Source organism: Aythya fuligula, chromosome 3, assembly GCF_009819795.1.
Source record: "Aythya fuligula isolate bAytFul2 chromosome 3, bAytFul2.pri, whole genome shotgun sequence".
NCBI classification, from domain to species: domain Eukaryota; kingdom Metazoa; phylum Chordata; class Aves; order Anseriformes; family Anatidae; genus Aythya; species Aythya fuligula.
The window spans coordinates 33,869,490-33,893,615 of record NC_045561.1 but is presented as its reverse complement, the minus strand read 5'-3'; the positions used below and the strand labels follow the sequence as shown (position 1 = coordinate 33,893,615).

Below are 24,126 nucleotides of genomic sequence, written 5' to 3'. Positions count from 1 at the left end.
GTATGTTGATTTGTATTAGAAAGCTAAAACACACTGCATCGTTCATAACACCAACAGTAAAAACATTCTTATTAGACCCTTTTTTCTAAAATTAGACATTTATTTAAATAGTGCTAATCAGTAATTTCAAGTTGCTTTAAAATATTTTAAAGCTTAATTGCCAATACCTTTGAAGTAACTGGAGTGCATTCTGTGAAGACAATATTCTCCCAAAACATGTACGCATAAATGTCTGTACCTGTACCTAAAGGATATGTAGTTTAGTATAGTTGTTTTCTAGTTATGTTGTAATATTTTTACATCTGATCATTTCTTAACATAGTGCTATTTAAAAGTGTTACTGCTTAAAACACAAAACAGCAGCCTTCACTGGTCTATGCTTAATAAAGGTAATAGCTAGTGTCAGTCAAGCAATCTCTTAAATTGCCAAACAATTTAGCAAACAATGAATATTTAGCAAAAACAATGTATTAAAAACAGGAGCTTTGCTCATGAAAAATCTAACCATGTGTCTTCAGCCTAATAAATTACCTCCATCTAGATCATTCTCTTAGATCTCAGAATTTTTGTCATTTTGGCTGCAAAATGACAAAATCTCAGTGAGGACTGTACGATATATCTTACAGCTTTGTTTGGAAGAAGGAGTGGAGAGTGCCTCCCTCCAGACAACTACAGACTATTTATTTCTGTTCCACTTGCTGTGAAGACATATATCCTCTTGAGATGCTTTTTGAATTAAGAGTTCCAATACTTTTCCACTTGGTCTCTGGAGTACAGTGGGACTTAATGCTTCTCTTTCCAGACACGGCCATGGCTAGACATGAATGCCCACTAAATTAAGGCAGATTTGTAAATTTGGGAACTATGTATGTATAATGATAGGAAAATGGGGAATTATTTAAATATTATTGGAGAAATATATATTCCAGAAGGTAAGGATCTTTTCTTTAAATATGTTCATGACCAACCAATGTAAGAGTTAAGTAAAATATCATTATAATAACTTTTAAAAGCATAAAAATAATAATGTGCTCTCTTCACAGTCCAAGATTTCACTGACATTCAGGAAGATACAGAGTAAGTAATGATGAGATCATTCCTCAAGTGAGTTACAGACAGCAATATTACTTACCTGTAAAGCTTCAACTTTTGCCATGAAGTCCACAAAATCCACATCAAATTCTGTTTTTCGTGGATCAAGGATGTCATATTGTTTCTTTTGAACACTTTGGTAGATATTTTTGAATTTTATTGCCATAATATCTATCCCTTCAATAGTAGACATACTCAGTGCACCAAAAGTTTGGACTACAGTTATCATCTCTGTAATCTAAAATATAGAAGTTATGTTCATGCTCATAAGAAATAATTTGCTACTTCCTGTATTAACTAAAACCAGAGGAAAATAATCTAAACAACAGCCAGTCCCCTCAATTTAACTACTGTATTCAGAAAAGTGTTGCTTCCAACTTTTAAGTCAAATACCTTACACAAAGCAAGCTAGCTCAGTTTTCAACATCAGTTCTCAACATAACAAAATACAATGTAAAACCATCTTCATTTTTCTTGATGGGGAAGGGTTTCTTCTTTGTATTTGACTGTTATGTTGAATAGAGTAATATGGAAAAATAGTTCAAACATGACATATACATACTAGTGACATAATATTTCACTGAATTAAAAAAAAATAATAAAAAAAATACACCCACAATCATATTGATTAGCATGTATACATCACATAAGGAAAACATCAAACAATCACAGAATTCCTACCTTGTGATGACTGCCCAATTATCTTTCATCCCTTGTCTGACTTTATTCTGCACCTAGGAGCACCTGTAATCTTTTCCATGCAAACTCTATGAATGCTAGTTTAAAATCCTTTCAGCTAAGTTAGCTAGCTAAATGTTAAGACCACAGCAAGCAGCGGAATCATCTGCATAACTGTGTTCAGCAGTAACAGGAGATTTTAATGACTTAAGTCATGCTTCAAATAAGATAAGGTGTGATATTTTTTCAAATAACTTTAAACTTCTGACAATCATAATGTACATCTAGATTAGTATGAAGAGAATTCAGCTAATTAACAGAGATAAACTGGCAAATTCAATAGGACATTGCAAGGTAATTGCCTAAAATATTGCCATGACTTACTCTATGGAAGTGCATAGTTGCTCTCAATAAAAGGCTCCTTCACAGGTTAATTAAGAGCACATATAGTTGAGTCCACCTTGTGAAACGTTCTCTGGAGGAACCCTATTTCTCCACTGATACTAACAGCATACAGTATACTCACTTTTTCTAATCTCCTACAAAAAGCTTCAGACTTTCCAAAAATGTACATTTCTGATACTTCAAATGACTTTTCTCCTAGAGTTTCCAAAATCTCTTGCTTTGTTTCATGAAAGCATTTCTGATACTCTTTCAATAGGAACATGCACTCCTAAAAAGTGAAGAAATAAATACCATATTCATTATGGTATGCTCACGGGTAAGAGATTAGAGAATCCAAACCCCCTGTTAGTGGGTAATTATCACAGAATCTAGCTTCAGTCAACAGGCAGTAATGGCTTATGTAGAAATCTTTTCTTTTAATATTCGTAGCAAACACTTGCAGCATATTGACATACAACTGCACAACCCAGTGAAAGACAGTCATAATACTTTGTCTTTGCCACTTCTTCCTCTTCATGCTCTTCCCCCGCCCCAACGTGGGGTCCTTCCCACACCAACACAGTCTTTCACAAACTGCACAGAGGTGGGCCTCCCACTGGCTGCAGTTCAGGAACTGCTCCAGCATGGGTGAATTCCAGAGGGTGCAGTCCTTCCAGAACAGGCTGTGCCAGCACACTTCCCCCGTGGTCAGCAGTTCCTACCAGGAGCCTGCTCCCACATGTTCTCCTCCATGGGCTGCAGTGTGGATAGTCTGCACTGTGTCTGCCCCACTTTGATCCTCCATGGACTGCAGGGGACAATCTGCACCACCATAGTCTTCTCCATAGACTGCAGGGAAATCACTGCTCTGGCACCTGGAACACCTCCTCTCCTTCCTTCTTCACTGACCTTGGTGTCTGTAGTTTTTTCACTCACATTTTCTTCTTCCTCTGCCTCACACAGCTGCCATGCATGTTTTCAATCCTTTCTTAAAGATTATCACAGAGGTGCAACCAGGATCACTCATTGTCTCAACTTTGGCCAGTAGTAGGTCCCTTTCTGATCCAGCTGGAACTCATTCTATCCAATACAGGACAGCTTCTGGTCTCTTCTCACAGAGGCCCCCCCTTCATCTCTCCACCACTACCAAAACCTTACCATGTAAACCCCATACATATGTCTTTGTGTGTAAGGTAGGAAGTCAGTAGCTGAGGTCTTCTAAAGGAGAAGGTACAAACGGAGTCAATATTGGCAACCAGTAACCCCACAGCTAGAGGTATTTTGTCATGGCACATTTCATGTCTTTAATTTGTTCTTCATGTACCACCATCACCTGGTAAAGAGGAGGACTCTTAGCGCTGACAGTGGGTTATGCAGGATAATGAAATTCCTTGTTTGCAAATATGGTGAAGATGCTAGTTCCAAGATCAGTGACAGACGACATTGATGAAAAGGAAGCCATTCTAATTTCATCAAATGTCAGTGGGATAAGAAATGAAAAAAATCTTACAGAAGCATGAAATAAATTAGGAAAGAGGTGTGAAATACTTGATACATATTGAAATGCACAAGTAAGTTCAAGAAAGTATGTGCTTCTTTGTGCATATCAATACGTAATCAAAAGGTTTAACAGGTAAATAACAAAAATACTAAAACACAAACCTTAATTTTTCCGATGACTATTGGTATCTCCTGTTCCCATACACAAGAAAAGCCACCATCTGTAATATATGCTCTGCATGTCGTGACCATTTGATTTGTAACCTAGAGCAAACAAATGAAAACAAACAGGTCTCAAGCTTACATGGAAATTCACCTGTTTCACAAAATCTGACAAAATTTCCACATGCATATATTATTACTATCAGAGTTTGAATAAATTTTATATATGGGAATAATAGTGGCTAAATAATGTAAGTAATACATGGGAAAAAAAATCCATAGAAGTCTTAAAACTTTCCCAGAAGTGTACTCAAGTCCCAAGAAGTATTTATGACTGCATGTAATTTATAAGCACAGCAATACGTAAAAACAGAATATTACCAATCACACAAGAACAGGGAGAAGTTATTTAAACCTAACTATTATTCACTTACATTGTCATCTTCACACTTTGTAATGCATACTTATTTAAACGCTGCCATTTAAAGAATTTTCTATATTAGCAGCATGTCTTTGCCTTAGTCTCCTATGAATAAGAAAAGGGGAGAATACACTTCTACTTTTCAACCACTGAAATCCAAAGTTTTATAGTGACACAAAGAGAGAGGAGAACAGGAATGAATGCAGAGACAAAAAAAAAAAAAAAAAAAAAAAAAAAAAAAAACCACATCTCGAAGAACAGCAGCAGGTAAACAATCTTTTCTGTCTGTTAAATATTGTGAACAATTCAAATTAGTTCATGTTTGAGTACTGTAAGCACGTCTTAAGAATCCTTAAAAATAAAGACTGCAAACTGAACCACTGCAAGCAGCCTCACACTGTAACACAATTACTGGTGAGGCTGTAGGTAGGACCTCCAGTATCCCCTCTGATGATCTTTAAATGGAAGTACTCACTAAGGCTGACAGTTAAGCCACTTGAGCTTTGGTGAAAAATGCTTAGCTTGAAATGCAATTATTTCTTGCTACATCATAGAACAGTTTACAGTTTCATGTAACCAGCTTGTCTGTAAACTAGCCTCTACAGTGAAATGCTCAATTTTTTAGACTATTAAGTATATTATCACGTGCCAACATACAAAAATGTAAAAAACAAAACAAAACAAAACAAACAAACAAACAAACAAAACACAGAAAAAACAGTTCAAATGGATTCAAAAAGTGTAACAGTTTTATATTGCATGACCCAAAGTGAAAATGTGGGATCTGTAGCTTTAACCCTTTTATGCATTTTAATCAGTGATACAGCATCATAAATAAAGCACTAACTTCTCATTTTCATTTGCCCAAAGGAGAATGATCAAATGATCAAATTAGATCTAGTGTGTGTTTGTTTCTTTGCTTCTAAATCCTGTCCTTTTGAGAGAAAATAAAATAAAAAAATCACTCATTAGGTCCTTTTTGAAAACCACAGGAAAAGATAAGAAGACTAAAGTGAAATTTGTCAACTGGGCAATGACCATTAACACTGTACGATATCATAGCACAAAGTGTAAAAGAGGTATGAAAACACCATATTTGTGGGAATTCTGCTTTTCATCCAAACTGAAATTAAGAATGAAAGAAACTAGGAAAATCCATGTTTAAGACAACTCCACATTTAAGAGGATTCTGAACTTCAGTTAGAGTGAAAATTGTTCTTCAGAATTAGAAATGAACTACTAACAGAAACCTAACATGAATGAGAGAGTGCCAGAAGCTGGTAGCCTAATGTATAGAGGGGAAAAAAAAAAAGTTATTAGGAGAATAAACATATTTTCAAAAAGGGAGAAAGTAGAATTAAACATCCATTTCCTTTTGCAAAAATGAGAGCCAAGGATAACACCTTCGGATAAACTTTACTTTCTGCAGGTTTCTAGAAGACTGATTCGTTGCATTTCCAGATTGCAGATACATACTGCATTATTTTAGTTATGAAGAACTTATATTTATATAAGTTCTTATATTTATATAAGTTCTTTATATTTATATATAAATATATATTATTTATATTTATATAAATAATATATAATATATAATAAAAATAAAAATTATATATTTATAGTTTATATAAGTTCTTATATTTATATAAGTTCTTTAGTTATGAAGAACTTATATTTAGTTATGAAGAACTTCTTTGTTCTAAAACCATTACACAAACCATCTTTTCCTACAGTGAATACCTGGATTTTGCCAGCTAGACAGTGTAATTATCTAGCTGGTCTTAATTTTCTGTTTAATGTGTAAGAGTTTATGACCTGAGATTCAGTTAACTTTTCAAGTATGACTTGCTTCTAAAAACAGGAAACTTTTGTCTTTCTTATCTTTTTGAGGAATAACACAGTCAGACTGAGGGCCATCTGCTTAATCAAGTCTCCAAGGCTGATAGTAAGAGAATTCTGGGGAATGCGGTGATTTAGAGAACAACAGATCATAACAGATCATTTGTCAATAAGATAAGAAAATTTAATTTTGCTGAATAATAAAGTTCCTTCCAACAGACAAGTCTCTACTCCAAGTTCAGTCCTTTCTTGATCAACATACTTCTCTTCCTTTCTCTTACAGACAGGCACTATGTTACCAGTTTTTAGCAAGTGTCCTACTAATTTAAAAAATATGCTTTTTTCAGAGAAAAATCATATGCTTTTTAATAATGAATATTAAACTTAATATATTTACCTTTATAAACAATGATGTCATTCTCTCAGAAGTATTGTAATATCTTGAAACACTGTGAATCATCCGTATAGCATTTATCAAGTTCGGTATTCCACGTGTCATAGCTTCCTTAAAGTAGAGTTTTGAGAAAAACTTTACTTTCTATTCTTAGCAACTGTATTTAATACATTGACAATATCTAAATCGCATTTGTTAGGGTTGTTCAGCCTGGAGAAGAGAAGGCACCAGGGAGACCTCTTAGCAGCCCTCCAGTACCTAAAGGGGGCTATAGGAAAGCTGGGGAGGGACTCTATGCCAAGGCATGTAATAACAAGACAAGGGGTAATGACTTCAAACTTAAAGAGGGTAGGTTTAAATTATTCATTAGGAAGTAATTTCTCCATCAGAGTGTGATGAGGCACTGGCACAGGTTGCCCAGAGAAGCTGTGGGTGCCCCATCCATGGAAGTGTTTAAGGCCAGGCTGGATGGGACTTTGGGCAACCTGGTATGGTGGGAGGTGTCCCTGGCCATGGCGGGGGGGTTGAAACCAGAATTCCCTTTAAAGTCCCTTCCAACCCAAACCGTTCTGTGGTTCTAATATGCAGAAATTGTATAGAAATTGTAATTACCAAGCAAATATCAAATACTCCCAAGATGTTCTTACATTTATTACATAATACATGAGACACTGTCTTGTAAGAGAGGTTACTGTACAAGACCTTCACATTTGTCAAATAATCACTACTAAAGAAGGCTTAGTTCAAAAAAAGTTACTTCACTAAAAAAATGGAAAGCATCCAAAGCATATGGTACCACTGGAGGAATAGTATCTGCTTAAGGAATGTCTAAAAATATTTCTTTATGTCCATAACATTCTTCAGTCATGAGTCAAGACTAGAAGCAAATTATTTGTAGTTCGTTCATGCAGATACAAAATTTCATGGTATAGTGACACTGAGAAAAATGACCAAAAAGTGTGGTTTAAAAATAATCTCCAATTGTTGTGGCTTAACCTGGCAGGCAGCTAAGCACGACACAGCTTTTCACTCACTCCCATTACAGTGGGAATGGGGGAAAACTGGATGTTAAAAGCCATGGGTTGAGATAAAGACAGTTTAATAAGAAAGGAAAGGGGAAAAAATACACAAAAGTGATACACAGTGGAATTGCTCACCACCAGCTGACCAATGCTTAACCAGTCCCCAGGCAATAGTAATCCATCCAGCCAACTCCCCCAACCAACTGTTGGTACTCAACAATTTCATACTCATGGTATGAAATACCCTGCTAGTCAGTTTGTGTCAGTTGTCCTGGCTGTATCCCCTCCCAGCTTCTTGTGCTCCCCAGCCTCCTTGTTGGCAGAGCAGTGTGAGAAGCTGAAAAGTCCTTGACTTAGCATATAAGTACTACTCTGCTTAACAGTTAAAAGCGTTGGTGTGTTATCAACATTATTTTCCTCATAAATCTAAAACACAGCACTATACCAGCTACTACGAAGAAAAATTAACTCTATCCCAGCTAAAACCGGGAAACCAATATATTATTCAAATATTGAGAATAGTTACTTAAGAGCCCTTGTACTTAAATATACAAATATTTTAAGAGGTATGCAGATAGCAGAAGTTCCTCAATTCCTTTGGTCTTGAGTGACAGGCAAAAAAGAAAAAGGGAAAAAACTCACCACTCTAAGTGGTCTATTCTAAATTAGGCAAGTAGATCTCATATGAATTTGGAAAATACTGAGGGTAGGCCTCCCCTTCCTCACAAAGTAAAAGAAGGCACATCCACCAAAAACGTGGATGAGGAAGAGGACTGGCACAGATGATCAACCCTGCACAGACTAAAAAGACAATAAAAGACAATAGGATTGTTTGGTTCAATGTCAAGAATCAGCACAAGAATCAGCACTTTTTAACTATAAAACCAGAAAGCTCTGGGATTGTGTTCTACTTTGGAAAAGAAAAAGACAGGCCCAGAACTGACATTTTAAGTACCCCTATACTAGTGAAAAATGTTGCCCGCTGGTTACCTGTGCCACTGCAAACTCATTCTGGTGGAGATACCGTGCTCTGATAAAGCGTAAGGAAGAACATTCATCTCATTGTGCTGCTAACAGGGCAAACTTCAATGAGTGACTGCATCTCCCAGCACCTTGGTGCTGCTGCTGACAAATTCAGGTTTAAGGAAGGGATGCAAAGCTACAGAAGCAGTGTACTTCAGGTGCCAGCCCTCAGGACCAATGGTAGTTTGTGCAGAATTTCCATCTCTTCTAGTGCTGCAGGGATTGTTAAGAGCAGAACAATGTCCCCAACCAAAAGATCCTGTGATCAGGAGTAAAGCCACACCAAGGAATTCAGCAATGAAACCAAAGCTACTGAACAGAAGGTTGCTAGAAGAGAGGTAAGTGGCATGCCTTTCCAGCATTTTACCTGAATAATGTTGACAAGGATTTACTTGTCACCAAACAACTGGTCTAAACAAATAGGAGAGAAGCTAATACAATGGTAACATAATGCCACAGGCCTAGGAAAGTTCAGTTCTGTAGACCACAAGAGGTAAGACAGCAGATGAGTGTTTAGCCAGGATCTCTGAAATACAACCTTCTCCAAAGTCTCTCCAAAGGAACCAGAGCATAACTCACTTTGGCCAAAGGATGACTGATGGTTCCAGTGTTGGAGGAAGCCTTCATTGCACACCTACACAAAATACCCTAAAGGCTGAACTCTTGCTTGTAATTTCTGTAAGGCTTGAAGAAGTAGCACCAGTGGCACATCACAATGATATCACAAACACTGTACTAGAGGATTAAATTAAAATTTTAGTTTTGTCTGGCTCAGCCATTTAGCTCTAAAATAGCTGAAAACCTCTTTAGGAACTTAGCAGAGCTGCAATTCAGATCATCAAGAGCAAGTAAGTTTGACTGTCACTACTTAACAGAGAAGCCAAGATCCAGGAATTAACTTTGGCCTGCAGACTCGAAATACACTAATACCGGGGACAGATGGAGAAGGCATCTGCACATGGGAGAAAAGTCTCTTTTTCATCTCGATGAAAAAGAAAACCCTGGATACTGGACTGTATAGAGATTTCTCTTATTCAAAGCCCTGAATTAAACACTCATTCCAAATTTTCAGCTAGTTGTAGTCTCCTTCAGCTATAGATATGTGACATTGCATACACCAAATACCATATTTTATGCACATGCTGAATATCAAATCTGTATATATTCTATGCCTAGTCTTTTAATATTTAATGTATTTTAAGTACCAGATATTAAATTCAATTCAATTCACAATGCAATTATTTTTAAAAGAGAGAATATTCAGCTTGGATGTCGTTATTTTTTATGTTGGATACAACAGAAAACCCTGCGTAAATTATCTTGGTCTCTGGAACAATGCTCCAAGAGATTAAACTAATTCAGATTTATCCAAAGTGTTCCAGATTAAACAAAGAACTAAGTTCATTTTCCCCTAATAGTAAACTAACAATCAAACTCTTTAATGGGTTTCTACCCACAGATAGATTTATTTAAAATAAAAAAAGTATTCTATCAATTCCTATGAAATAGCTCGTCTGGTACACACTTGACTATGATTTTTATTCCCTGGTTCCTGGCGCCCTCTAGTGATAGGCTGAAGGACTGAAGGTAAACTGCTTAGTATTAGAGTCCTCATTTCTTCTATTCCATCCAGTATCATCTCTGTATCATAGATTATCACGGTCTTTTTGCTTCCCCTCAGTTAAAACTTTGAAGTAGGATCCTAAACTGCAATAAATTGAAAAAAAAAAATGCAGCTCTCCCTGACAGCAGACAGGAGGCAGGTAGGATCAAAACACAGAGTACTGGAAAACAAGGTGGAACAAGCAGTTTTTCCTAGGGTATTTCCTCCTTCCACCCTATTCTGCAAAAACCTTTAGAAACAAGTCCTTGTTATAACAATAAGTATTAAAAATTAAACCTAAAATTTTGCTTTGAATTAGGGCTGAATAGTCTACATGGGCAATCTTTCATTTAAGTTCTCACTAGCTGTTACTTCTACAAATAAAAACAGTTAATATAATTTTCAACACCAAAATATTGTATTACCCTGAGAGAAACATTTGGGACCTCATTAGGTTTCATTATTTTTTATATAATTGAAATTTTGTTATTTTGATTACAGCTGTGTGATTATTCATTGACATATGGAATTTTCAATTAAATACGTATTTTGAGATTATTGCACTATAAAATATGTATATTTCAGCTCATTTAAAAATAATATTGGCAGCAGGACTAACTAGGCAATCACATACATTTTTTTTAAATACATATTTTTAAATATATTGCAATGTAATACATAATAAAATGTTTTAATTTAACACTTAGTTTGACAGATGTTTAGAAAAATCAGTACTTTTAAGCAAATACACAGAAGTATTCTTTTGCTGTGAAGTTTGTCTTATGGACATTCTATGTAAATATCTAAACTATGCTTAAATAATAATGAAAGGCATACTTACAAGGTCATAGTTATAAAGTGGTTGACAAACTTTCTCAAGTGTGTATAAATATTTCACATTATCTTTTGATTCGTTTGCTGCATCTGTTATTCTGGCATCTAGCTCTTGCCACATCTAGAGGAAAAACATGACTGTGAAAAACTTTATATATAGTGAACTACTTATTTTAGCTTGCACTGATGTTCCAGAAGCAAACTTTGGTAAATCGAATTTTAAAGGCCCTGACAAAAAAAAAAAAAAGTTATTTTTTCATTATTATTTTTTTTTTCCTAGATCTCTAGTATCTTCTTCGTTCTCTCAATATATTAAACACACTAGCACTTTTCTCTTAATTCTCCTCAGGAAATCTCTCTTAAATGCGATAAAAAAAAAATAATATTGCAAGCTTTGTCCACTATAGTCAAAACCAATATAAAAAAGGAAAAAAAAAAAAGAATTACCTTCAGTAATCTAGAATGTGCAACATTCAGAATATTAATGACAGCTTTGCAGTTGCATCCTTTGATCTGCTCAATAAGGAAATTAAATTTAGCGGACATGCATTTCCAGTGCTCTAGTTCAGTCAGTGGACCTGAATCATCAGCTTCTTTCCTCATCTGTTGACTCTCAATCAGAACCTGCAATCAATTTGAAAATAAAATAAAATAAAATAAAATAAAATAAAATAAAATAAAATAAAATAAAATAAAATAAAATAAAATAAAATAAAATAAAATAAAATAAAATAAAAATCTATTGTCGAGAATAGACAAATCATAAAAAAAGAAGAGAAGGAATGTTCTGAGGATACTAACTAAACAGGAACAAGCACGTTAGTGTCACATGAAAATGGTTCTGATTTGTAAAAGAATCCTAATTCAGAATTGCAGTTAATGCTATTCTTATACTGAAGTCAAAGCAACAACTGCATTATGTTCAGCTGCTGTCAAAAATTGGGTGGAACTCAGCATACGCCTCTATTTATTTTTGTTTTTCTGTAATCAGAATTTGAAATGCATCCAGTTTTGGTGGGAAGAAAAAAAAATATATATATATAAAAAAGTGAAAAACTATTTAATAAATGCGTTGCATATCAGATGTAAAAGTCATAAATGTACTCATCTTCGTACAGATAAATATGCATACAGCTCTGTTTACATTTCATTGATATTTTTATTTACATGCCCAGTTTATACGGATTCAGTATTACAACAAAGGGTTCTGTGCTTTATCCTGGAAATCTCAGACAATAATTTCTTGGATAACTGAGACATCACCATTTAAGATTTGCACAGAAACACCAGATGAAAAATGCCATGCTGGGCCTCTTCCAAGAGCAATATCTCATGCCACAAATGGAGCAGAAACTTAATATGTCATCACATATTACACACACTGTATATATGTGTGTATAGATGTATATATGTTTATATGTGTGGTATACATGTATGCAGTCTGCATCAGCATTATTCCTTTTGCATCCCTCTGTCCTTTCCTCTTTATTAATATTATATAATAATTCTCTTTATTATATCCTCCTTATTTGTGTAGTAACAGTTCTGAAACTTGTATTCTTACTAGACTGCCAGTACCCATGGAAAAGGACTGCCTTCTCAACTTCATTTGTCTATAGAAGTGAAGCAATCAGCATGTCTACATGTAAGTATGACAGTATGTCTAAGACACAGTTTTAGCCTTAAAATAATTTCAGACAAGTTTCATATATCATTTTTAAGTATCTATCCACATTCGTGTTGGACTGATGTGTTAAAACAACTTACTCTTTCAATTTGTCTATACCAGATCATAAGTACTTCCTCTAGCTGGTGAACCATATCAGGATTATCTGCTGCTGCTGTTACTTCCTCAAAGGACTGGAGTTTAGAAAAGTTAATATGATCTACTTGTTTCAACTGAACAGTTCCTTCAATGCTTATTATAGCCCCTGAAAAAAAAAAATAAAAAAATCATTAATACAAAATTAAAAAGTGATTACAATACAGAACCAATTAAAACTTGAAAATTTGTTTCTACCAGTGTAAACAATTTAAGTTTACTGATCACAGAAATGTACTTCCAAAGTTTTAATGTAGCAGCCATTTCACTGCAGTTGTATAAAACAGAAAATTCTTTTAAATCCAGTATGTCCTTCCTTAGAAGTAACATATAACTAGATAATTTTCTCAAGCAAATAATCTATCCATGTATTTAGTATGCAATTAATTGATCATTTTATTTTTTTCCTTGAAAAAGAATGGGGTAAGTTGCTTACCTATGTCCTACTGCATTTAAAGGGAAATTCTTATATAGAATTTCTCTAATGTGATCATTTCCTAAATGCAAAGCTTACCTTCCAGAAATGAAAGGTATCTGTTAATTGTTTCCACAAAATTTTGTTTGTCTTTTGTATCCTGTTTGGTCTGACTTAAAACACCCCAATTATTTGTTGCAAGGATAGCTGGGAGAAAAATCTTTTCTATCATATTCCTAACACCACGTAAAAGTCCTTCAGTAGCATCCAAAACACAAAAGAATATATCCTGTAATGTAACAGAATGATCATTAGTGATGCAATAACTTATACTGTAAACAGTATTATAAAACCAACAATTTTTTATAAAGTTACTCTGTTTTTGTGTATGAAAACTTTAATTTAAGGATAAAAGTCTTGATAATTTATGAGAATCCCATACAAATCTAATAATTTGTCTTATATAGTTGTAAAGCAGAAAACCTCATGCCACATGATTTATTTAGGATAAACTTGCATTTCATACATTCAAAGATACATAAAAGAGAAAGGTACAAATAAACTTTTTATTTCCTGGAGTTTGCTGTATATAAAGTCTTCTAGGTAAATGTGAGTCCTTATAGTTTAGAGATTTTGTTCACACCTACAATGAACTTAGTGTCATTAACTTCTTCTAAAATGTTAAGGAGGAGAATGAGAAACTAATCTAAATGTTGATTTCTCATTTAACAAGAGCTCTGCAAGACACTGAATTCACAGGATATTCTGAGTACTTGCTGAATGCATCATTGTCTCCCCAAAGAGGGGAGCACAGAGTGTCATACAGGCTAACAATGAAAAACTGCAGTAATCAGTAACTTTATGTATGTAAGAACAATAACACAAATAAAGAAACAAGAATAGCTACTTCTTAAGTTCCTAGTTTTTAAAATATGTGAAAGAATACCTCATGTATAGTTTTTGCATTTATAGGACTGTCATTCTTAAAGCGAACAAAAAATAAGCATAGCCCGACAAATTTGTCTGGTGTGTTGTCCACATACAACTGCATCATTTTACTTCCTTTTACAACTGCTGGAAATGTCCGACCACATTCTGAAAAGAATTTCACAGGTATCACTATATTTATTTATTTATTTATTTATTTATTTATTTATTTTTCTTAAAGTAAGGTATTATAAACTGTTTGAAATATAGTGAAATCAAATTCAACAAATAAATTATTTATTTTCTTCTTTTGTAAGAGAAGTAAATAATCCATGGTTGTTATCCACACAATTAAAAATCTATACCAAGCCTACAATATATGCCTCACAAAGCACTTTCAGTTTATTGTACTACACTGAAAAGGGAATTTACTTAGGTCCATCTTTCTGGGGTAATTTGCTGGTGGCTGAGATACCTTATAGGCTGATTCTTATTCACTCTATCAAAGATGTCATACCCAAGTGAAAAAATAGGGAAAAATGAGTAGGGAGGCAGTAAGGAGTTAGAGAGGAGTGGCATAGGAAGCAGAAATGGTAGAAAAAGCAGTGTATGGAAAACAGGCAAATGGTAGAAGAAAGTGAGGCAGTCTTTAATGTCCTGCTCAAAAACATATTATATTGATATACTCAAAGAAAATTAATTAAAATTATTCTGGCAATCTGAATTCTATTTTTTCCTCATTTTTGAGTGCTCATATTTCATCTTGTGCATTATTTCAGTATCTGAATATAAGCTAATATGCAATGCTAAAAAAAAAAAAAAAAAAAAAAAAAAAGGACGAATTCTATCATGTGACAGCTTATTAACATAAGATTCATCATTAGATTTTCAACCTTCAGGTTTACCACACATTTCTGCCAGTAGGTGAGGAATAATTGGCTGCAACAGTCTTCTATATTTTTGATAAAGGTTAGCAGTAGATGAGTGGGCATAATACATCTATACAAAAGGGTGATAAGGGGGTGAGATACTCTCAGTTCCTCTGTGAATATAATCCTCTGCAATTTGATTGTTTCTTATAAGTAGGTAAGGGAACAGCATGTTCAGAGCTTAGAAAATCATTATGCATTTTAGACATCAAATTTTAATTCTCTACTGAGCATTTGAAAATCAAACATTTTAAAACATAATAAATGCAAATTCAAACAGGTTTTATGAAAGAAGTTTCTAATGAATTGAAGGCAAAATTCCTGGAAGAAATAGTTGCAAACAATTTAGCATTTCAAAATAACTTCTCTTTTTATAGCCCTCCATTCAGGAAAGGCTGAAATTGGTGGTTTTTTTGTTTGTTTGTTTGTTTTTTTGTTTGGTTTTGTTTTGTTTGTTTGTTTGTTTTTTCTGGACAATTTCACAAAGCAAGCATTTACAATATGCATTTTCAGTCCTTACAGCAAAAGACTGCAAAATTATGAACAACTGAAAATCAGATTTTATTCTGGTAATATTAAACACATTTAACAATAGATGATATACAATATAGATGGTATACATCTGCTTTAATGTATTAATGTTGTTAAAAAGTTACCTATTCCTGGTACATCTCCTTCTTGATAGAAAATTTTCAATGCTTTACTTCCTCCCTTGGCAAAAAAATAATCAAATGCATCCAACTGTTAAATCAAAAAGTGAATACTTGTTACTCAAAATATTATTATTTTTATGTTGATTTAAGATGTGCAGCATCATTTGAACATGCCACTGCTTAAGGTTTTGATGGCATTTAGCATTTATACTTAACATGTTATTAGAAGTTGCAAAACAACATAATAGACCATTCAACTATTTCCTTCAATTACTGAACCTGCATACACAGGTTCCCGATAATCGTATAACAAATATTTGTGATCTTGACAAGTAGTGCAGAGAAACTACAGGGTATTCTGTTACTCTAAGAGATCTGCAAGTCTCAAGTATCAGCTGGAAGTAACTAGTCATGAAGACACTTAGCAACATATATAGCAGGCTTGCATGACCTGACATATCCTGCTGTTGCAACTCTACTCCCTTAAAAGTAAAAGATTTGTTTGTAAAACTGAAATAACATCAGACACTAGGATTTTACCCTGGAGATACTAACTGGTCACATTTCCTCAAAAACCTCTTCATGATAACAAAGATTTTGCTGACTTCTGGACGGCCAATTATCTCAGCTGAGGGAAACCATAGCGACCCATAATCAGCTTGCTGTACCTATCTATGAAGTGACTATTCTGAAACCCTACAAGTCTCTGGACAGCAGTTTTGATTTTGTCATGTTATACAAGGTGTTTTGGAAAGTACAAATTGTATTGCAAAGCTTTGAAGTGAAAACTGTTTGCATACAGATAATCATTTCAAAAAACATGCCTGAAATTATAACCAAGGCTTCTAAAATCTGGATTTCCAAACTGTCCTAGGCAATCTCCTGGTGAATATGTGGTTCACAGGAAACAGAGCTCTAAAAAGCACTGAAAGAAGGCCTGGGGGAGATCAGAAGGTCTCAGAGCATGGAGTAAGTATGGGTACTGATCTGGTCAAAATCTAGCTTCTTTCACAGCCTCTGTAGTTATCTGCAAGGATGATGAAATCGCTAAGATATGGCTTGGCATTCAAACTGTCCAACTAAAGGGCTCTACTTGGTAGTTACCTCCTTCCCATAAAATATATATATATATATACACATATACATACATATATATATATATATATAAAATTTGAATGAGAAGTGAGGTAGGAAAATAAGTAACACCCAAATGGACATAATTTAAACCCACTCTTCTGAGAAGACAACACTGTGCAAAAATAAAAGAACTAAAGGCAAGGCAGATCAAGAAATGTACACTGTGCTTTCACTTAGGTTAATAGGCAATAGTTGATAACAGGGTTGGAACTGAAAGAAAAAAAAAAGAAAAAGAAAAAAGAAAAATCCCCCCTGAAATAGTTAGATATATATTATATATAAAGTAAATAGATAAAGTGCTCAAAGGTCAGTGAGAAAATCAGAGAAAGATTCACTACAGCAAAAAGTACTCCAACTTGAGAGCAAAAGAAAGGTGAACAGTAACTTCTGGGCTTGCATGATTTTATAAATGAGGTAAGATGTGAGCTATCTCTGTGGCTACTGCTTCTGCAAATACAGCTTCTGGTTCAAGTGAATGTAGTACAAACACTTGGTGTGTGAATACACCATATAGGCTGCTGTTTTAAGGATAAAACTTAATTTACATATATCAAAGACAGTACCCAAAGACTCTTATGTGTCTGAGTTAATCAGTGTAGAACAGCAATTTTATATGAAGTCAGGATGATCAAAAAATACGTACCATTTAGCAAATGCAAAGAAAGGAAATGTTAGTTGATTGACAAAACTTAAAGTACTTCTATATTCTGTAAGCATTAGGAAAAAAAAAAAAGGACTTTAAAAACATTTTATGGTGTATAAATATCAATAAAGAAACAATGAACAATGATTTTGATCAGGACTACATTCAGCTTGTAACTGAACAGCTGAAGTTCTAACAAGTGATATATTTGATCAAAAGAGACAGTATCTGTTTGAATTTTGAATGCTAAGTCAAATCTCTAACAGCCGAAAAAATCATGCAATCAGAGATGGCAAGGGCTGTAAGTTTACATATATTTATATTGAATTTTGATGCTCTACTAAAAGAGAAATTTAGCTGTTTGCTCCTGATTTTTTAAGCACTTTGAAACGTTGAGCTTTCACAAGCCCCACAAGTTTGGAACCTTTTCACACAATAAATTCACTTTATTCCTTCTTTTAAACATTTAAAAGAAACTAAAGCAATCATAATCAGAAGTTATTTAATGGGTCCTTTCTAAATATAATAGCATTAATGAAGTGTATTCATCCTTCCTCTCATCACTAAATAAAATTCTATATTTTCCAAAAAGGTTCTATGAAGTTACATGTATTTTTGCAGTCTTGACTTTTGTTTGCTTTACAAACAAAATCTATTATTTTTAGAATATAATAATGTCAGGCTGAGATGGATGAAACTTGTTGGAACTGGTGGATATGACAAGAATCTCTTGGGTCAAAATAACAGCAATAATTATGTTTTCCTTGAGGTAAGAAAGATGAAAAAGCTGCTATCAAAAACACAGGGAATATTTGAAAATCTTCCAGGAAACTCAGCTGAATGATTTAGTCGGGTATCATTTTAGATGAGTCATGTGCCTTATTAATCACATTTTCTGGTAGAAACAATCTAAATGATGAATAACATTTCATATCAAAGGGGGCAATCTGCTACATATTTTGACTAATAACCAAAATTCAACAAATGTACAGAACAGACTCACCGAAGGAGAATCCAAAATCATTTCTTCCACAGTTGTTATGTCTAAACCTAGCCTGACACTGAGAACTTCAAACACGTATTTATATGAAGCATCAATTTTTGTTCTTCGATATTCCCTTGCTTCTTTGTATCGAGCCTAGAACATTAAAAATATCTTTCAAACAAAAAAATACAGAAATTGATCACAACACTAATTTGCTACTTAACTTGCAACGAATGCTGAATGCTACTGTCTTGTATTATAAGAATATATAACTACTCCATCTTTTAAAAAATATGTGAGTTTTCAGAAGCTAAAAAGAGCAAAATACTAAGAATTATTATAAAACAAAGTCAACTCAGAATATGACAAGGAGAAGCAAACATGAAATATACTACAGTAGATTTCAAGATATTTGTGTGCCATATTACCCAGTTGGTTTTTTTTGTTTGTTTGTTTTTTTTCTACAATCGATATTTCATTTTATTATATCAATACAGAAATTTAGCAACTTCAAAATAAAGTATCTAGAGATGATAAATATTTGCAGGAACTAAGCAGTTCCTACTAAGCTTTGCTTCAGTGTAAATTACTCAGTTAATATCTCCTGCTTCCTTCCAATATAACTTCAAAACAAAACACTAAGAACAGATTAACTTTTCACCTGGAATAAGAAAACTGAATATAAACAAAGAAACAACAACAACAAAGAAAAAATTTACTTATACTGAGTTTAATTGTCTATGAAAAGAACCAGAAACATATTTCAAGACCTAATGTTGAATACTAAACCTGTTTTTCTTTTAAAGCTTCTTGCAAGGACAGAACTCCACTAGAGCTCCGACAAAATTTAGGCAACCTGTGGCTGGCAGCAGAAAAAGTCTCTTGGGAAGAGGAAAAGGCCATTTGTCGAGCAGGTTTGGCTCCAGCATTTTCTGGTGCAGCAGGCACAGACAGGGTGTCTTCCACAGTACTCTTTGCTGCCTCAGGATGGGGCCCAGCATCTTCCCCAGTGTTTGAATTTTCATTATTACCTTCTTGTACACCTTCCATTCTGAAATATGCCAAAAAGCGAGTGTTTGTAACAATTCACATTTTTCAAGACTAACTTTTCAAGAGGACTGTGAGGAATGGAAATGCTGGGAATAAAAGAAAGGAAAATGAGAGCATCTCAAAACTGACTTGCCAGGTATATAAACTTAATAGTTTCATCAAGTCCTCTCTGAGTTGTTAAGAAGATTTATATATATGCTTTTTGATAGTTCACAAATGTCATACTGAAGATCATTACAGACAGATTTTTAAAATTAATTTACCATACAATTACATCTTGAGGAGCAAGTAGCAACATAATAACAAACTATTAATACTTTTACTGAATACCTGATTACTGAGAACTAGAAGTGGTTTACATATAAATGTTTTATTTATATGTTAAGTTGTAAAATATGCACACATACTCAGCAAATGAGCTTACATAGAGGCTTGTATAGACTTCCAAATCAAGTCTTAAAGCATTGCTCCCATAAGCATTTACTCTGTATTTTTATAAAATATGCCCCACCATGCATAATATCCTTAACACATCTAAGTGTTTGCAGATATAATTTAAGATGGAGGGTATGGGTAGTATTTTTTTCAGCAGAAGCATTTTTATTAAATAGAGACATAGTAAAACTATAAGCTTTATCTTGATTTAAATTAGTACAAGAAAAAAGAAAAAAAGATTTTTTTGTCATTGAAAACTTATCAAGACAGTAATAACACCCAAGACTGCACAGTTTTCTAATGTTACCAGCAATGTCCTAAAAAAATATACCGACTGGCAACCTCTTTGCACAACGACATTTTTAAAGTTTTGCACAGTACATTAAAAGTTACTAGAACACTGAACACATCAAGAAAACTTCATCACAGTGCAAGAGTCAGACTTTCTCTTAATTCTGTGACTAACCCCAGATGCCTAAAATACTAGCAGGTTAATCATTCTTAGATGAGGATTTCTAAAACGGCCCAAAACAAAATATATTCATGGATGACAGCTAAGCAGTTGGCTGCTATACAAAGGTGGCCCTGCCATTTTCTTCCTTTTTCTACTCCACTACATCAAAAGCCCAATAAAGGTTTGGTTTGTGAATCCCAAGCCTGTAATTCATGGCTACAAAGAAGTATCTAAATCATCTTTACCTGTTTTCCTATTAGGAAGCATGCTCATCTGCTTGCATTTGCCAGCTGTCATCAGTCCTTTTCAGTCAATCTTAACATTCTTAAATACACAGATAATTGTTTTGTTCAGTGCCCTCAACTCTACACATGGATTCAACAACTAGTTTTAAGGAATTGTAACCATCAGTAGAGCTCCACCTGAAGTCATCATCTTGTGGCTAGTTTAGTCCTCTAAAAATAGCTTGTTCAGCCACATGGGGAAGTCATAATGGATAAATTTTTGCAGAACCCGTGTAAACACCCAGGGTAACAGAGAAAAAGAAAAACATGGAAATTGCCATTCTACTCAGTGTACTATTACCATGAAGATTAAAATAAATATCACAAATTACCTAGTATTTCATATTACAGATGGCTTTAGACAGCCAATCACAGTTATAACTGTGTGTTAAATGCTCTTAGACACCATTGCCAGCTTTAGGAAATAGAAAATTTGGCTGACATGAAAAGTAATGATGGTTTTACATTACTAGCTCCTTATTTTTGCCCATGATTTGCAAAGTAGCCAGTGTTCTGTGGACTTTGGCCAGGTAATCATCTCTTACAGAAAATATTATCTTTCCTGAAGTAAAAGTACTAGGAAAAAACATCTTAGGAAAAGTCACAAAAGTCACACACACGCACCAAAAAAAAAAACAACAAATCAAACCAAACCACCACCACCAACAAAACACAAAACAAACAAACAAACAACAACAGAAAAAAACCTTAAGATGTAAAGTCTGAATTTATTAATAACTTTATTTTCCTCTATATTAATCTGACTGGGCTGGACATCTATAAGGTCAGCAGTGGCACTCTTGTCTTTGAAACTCAGGTTGGATGTTAATTTCTTTGCCTTTTGCCATTGTACCATTGTACATGTATCATTGTACCATGATGTTGATACTTTAACCTAAACTTCAAGATTAGAGAGATGGGTTCTCACAGCTTTCTTTAGAAACAAAGACTACATTGTATACCAGCATCCTCCCTCACTCTCCAAACATATATGCACAAGTTGTCTGGTGTCTAGGCTGAGATTTTCAGATCTCAGCATGAGAAGAGCATGATCTTCAGATGAAAACAGCATGAACTCCAGCTGACTACTTATCCCAGTTATAACAGTAGATGTTCTTTTATGTTCAAACTTTCTTTTCCTACTCTCCAGATGCCCTAAACCTTGTCTACAGGGCCTATTCATGCAAAACAAATGAATAGTGAGCCTAGTTTCCAGCACCATCTTTTACGTACAGTTGAAGTATAGCATAAACCAACAAATTCAATCTTTCCACTTTTCCTTGGAACTCAAATCCAAGATTTAGTATCCTTTATTCTACATCATTCCAAACACTGGCAGTATTTCTCTCCCTCTTTCTCGAAAGTTTTGGCAAAGGGATAGCAGTCATTCTCTGGTTTTGATAGCAGCTTGAAGAATGTTATTTGAATTTTCTTATTTTTATGCAGAAAATGTTTATGCCTCTCCTCTGAACTCTGAGATTCAGAGATGAGGCACTGCTCTGCCTCTGAAATCTAGGCAAACTTGTAGTCCCCAAGCTTCTGTTTGACAGAATCTGAAGGGGCTACCAGGAGATATCCCCTGGTCTGTATAGTGTCTTGGTCCTTGCATTTTTTCCCAAATTAGCCAGCAACTACTGACCACTATTAGAGAGGGAACACAAGGGAGAAAGATCATTAGTCTGACATAGTATGGTAGTTCTGATTTTCTTATGTTCTTAGTCCTAGAGCTAAGATCCAACCCAAATGCTTGGTTCATAACAGGTTTTGCCATTAAAATAAATAAATAAATAAACAAATAAACAAACAACATGATCCCAGCAAATCTGTAGAAAAATGTTGACCAATGCACTAGTTCTTTATAAAATAATAAGATTAAAATGGTGGTACCTTGTTTACCATTAGCACCAGTCCATTGAAAAGTGATTCTCCCAACTTCTCTCCCAACCCCTTTAGAGCAGCAGCAAGTTGACAGTAGGACTTAGGGAGAGGAAGAAAGAAACAAAGTCTCAGTGCTGCTCCATAGCTGCCAAGGTTTCCACAGTCCTTGGGGCAGCCTCACCTTGGGGACCAGCCTAAGGTCAATTCTAAACCTTCCAGTTTCATCAATCAAGTACGCTAACGGAGCCAGCCCAAATGGCTGGGAGCAGGGATACCCGTTAGTGGGATGCCAGGAAAGCCACATATTGCTCCAGAGGAGCACATCTGAGAAGGTGCAGGGAGGAGGAAGGGAAGGAGAAGCCACCCCCCCAAGCGTAGAGGAGCAAGGATCCTGATGTCTATCTCTCTCGACAAGCTGAGGTGCCTAAACCAGCACTGCTGCTTCAGCAGAGAGATGTAGGCAGCACCTCACCAGCCTGGCTCCAACTATACCTCACAGCGCGGGGACCGAGAGAGCGACCCCCCGGCAGCACAACGGCCCCGTCGCGGCGAGCTCCCCCCGGCCCCGTCTGCCGTTGCCAGCCACCGTGCCGGTACTGCGCAAGGCGGCGGCTTCTGTGGGGCCGGCCGTTATGGGGCCGGGCCGTTACCGGGCGCCCGTAACCGCTGCGGGCTCGGCTCGGTTCGGTTCCAGCCACCGCCGCCCTTCAGGGGCCCCCAGCTGCACCTCAGCTCCCAGGAGCTGAACCTTGCCCCTGCCTTCTCCCTGTGGAGAGCACCAAAGGCCCCTGTAAAGGGACTTGCACAGCTTGGTATCATAAAATCAGGGATTTGTTTCATATGCACTACGTGTACTTACTGAACTCAAGAAACGTAACAAGATTTACAGAAAGTTTTTGTGCTGCCGTGTTTTTTTGCTTTGTTTGTTTTTCCCCTTCTTAATTACAAGTGGAAGTTTATGTTGAATATTCAGTTCGGGAAGGAAAAAACTGTTTTCCATTCCTAGCTTTGAAAGATGGGATATTCTTATCTTTTACACCTACGGGTCAACGGGTTAGCCCAAAGCAGTACTACCTAACTCTAACGGGTAGCAACTACTATCCAAAATGTTCCCTTAGCTTCTGTCAGTAAAAGCAGAAACTGACATCTGTAAGTACTAAAATATGTGAACCACACATTTATAAGCTCACAGTCTAAAGGCATGAAGTCAGATCTTCAAGCCACCTTAACGTGTCATCAGTTGGAGGAGTTTACAGAATAAAGCACTGTTTATTGGAGTTATATGTGTAAACCTGCCCAGGGGCTTTTACGGTCCCCTCTGCCTGCGATCCAGAGAGGGGCGCTCCTTCACAGCCACGCAGAACACCCGTGCTTCCACATTTGCGGTAATTAACCAGCCGCACGCTGCAGGTTAAATTTGACTAACATTTAAAAGCACTCGTTTATTAGTACGGCAGAGCCACCAATCCCGCTACCTCAAAAGCGGGACTGGTGGGATTTTTTAATACATAAATAAATAAACAAGCAAATAAATAAATAAGTAAATAAAACAAAACAAAGCA

The 24,126-nt window shown here is 35.2% G+C and overlaps 1 protein-coding gene across 1 annotated transcript in view; it reads right to left on the bottom strand.

The window, feature by feature from the left end:
* DNAH8 (dynein axonemal heavy chain 8) overlaps positions 1–14,258 on the bottom strand; it is a 126,178-nt gene extending 111,920 nt beyond the window's left edge. The window contains 10 exon segments of the mRNA XM_032185098.1: positions 168–244; positions 1,133–1,330; positions 2,297–2,443; positions 3,817–3,918; positions 6,474–6,577; positions 10,956–11,073; positions 11,400–11,576; positions 12,720–12,883; positions 13,289–13,478; positions 14,136–14,258. Coding sequence (XP_032040989.1) covers positions 168–244; positions 1,133–1,330; positions 2,297–2,443; positions 3,817–3,918; positions 6,474–6,577; positions 10,956–11,073; positions 11,400–11,576; positions 12,720–12,883; positions 13,289–13,478; positions 14,136–14,243 — 1,385 coding nt within the window. The 5' untranslated portion in view covers positions 14,244–14,258.
* Between the last annotated feature and the right edge of the window lie 9,868 nt (positions 14,259–24,126).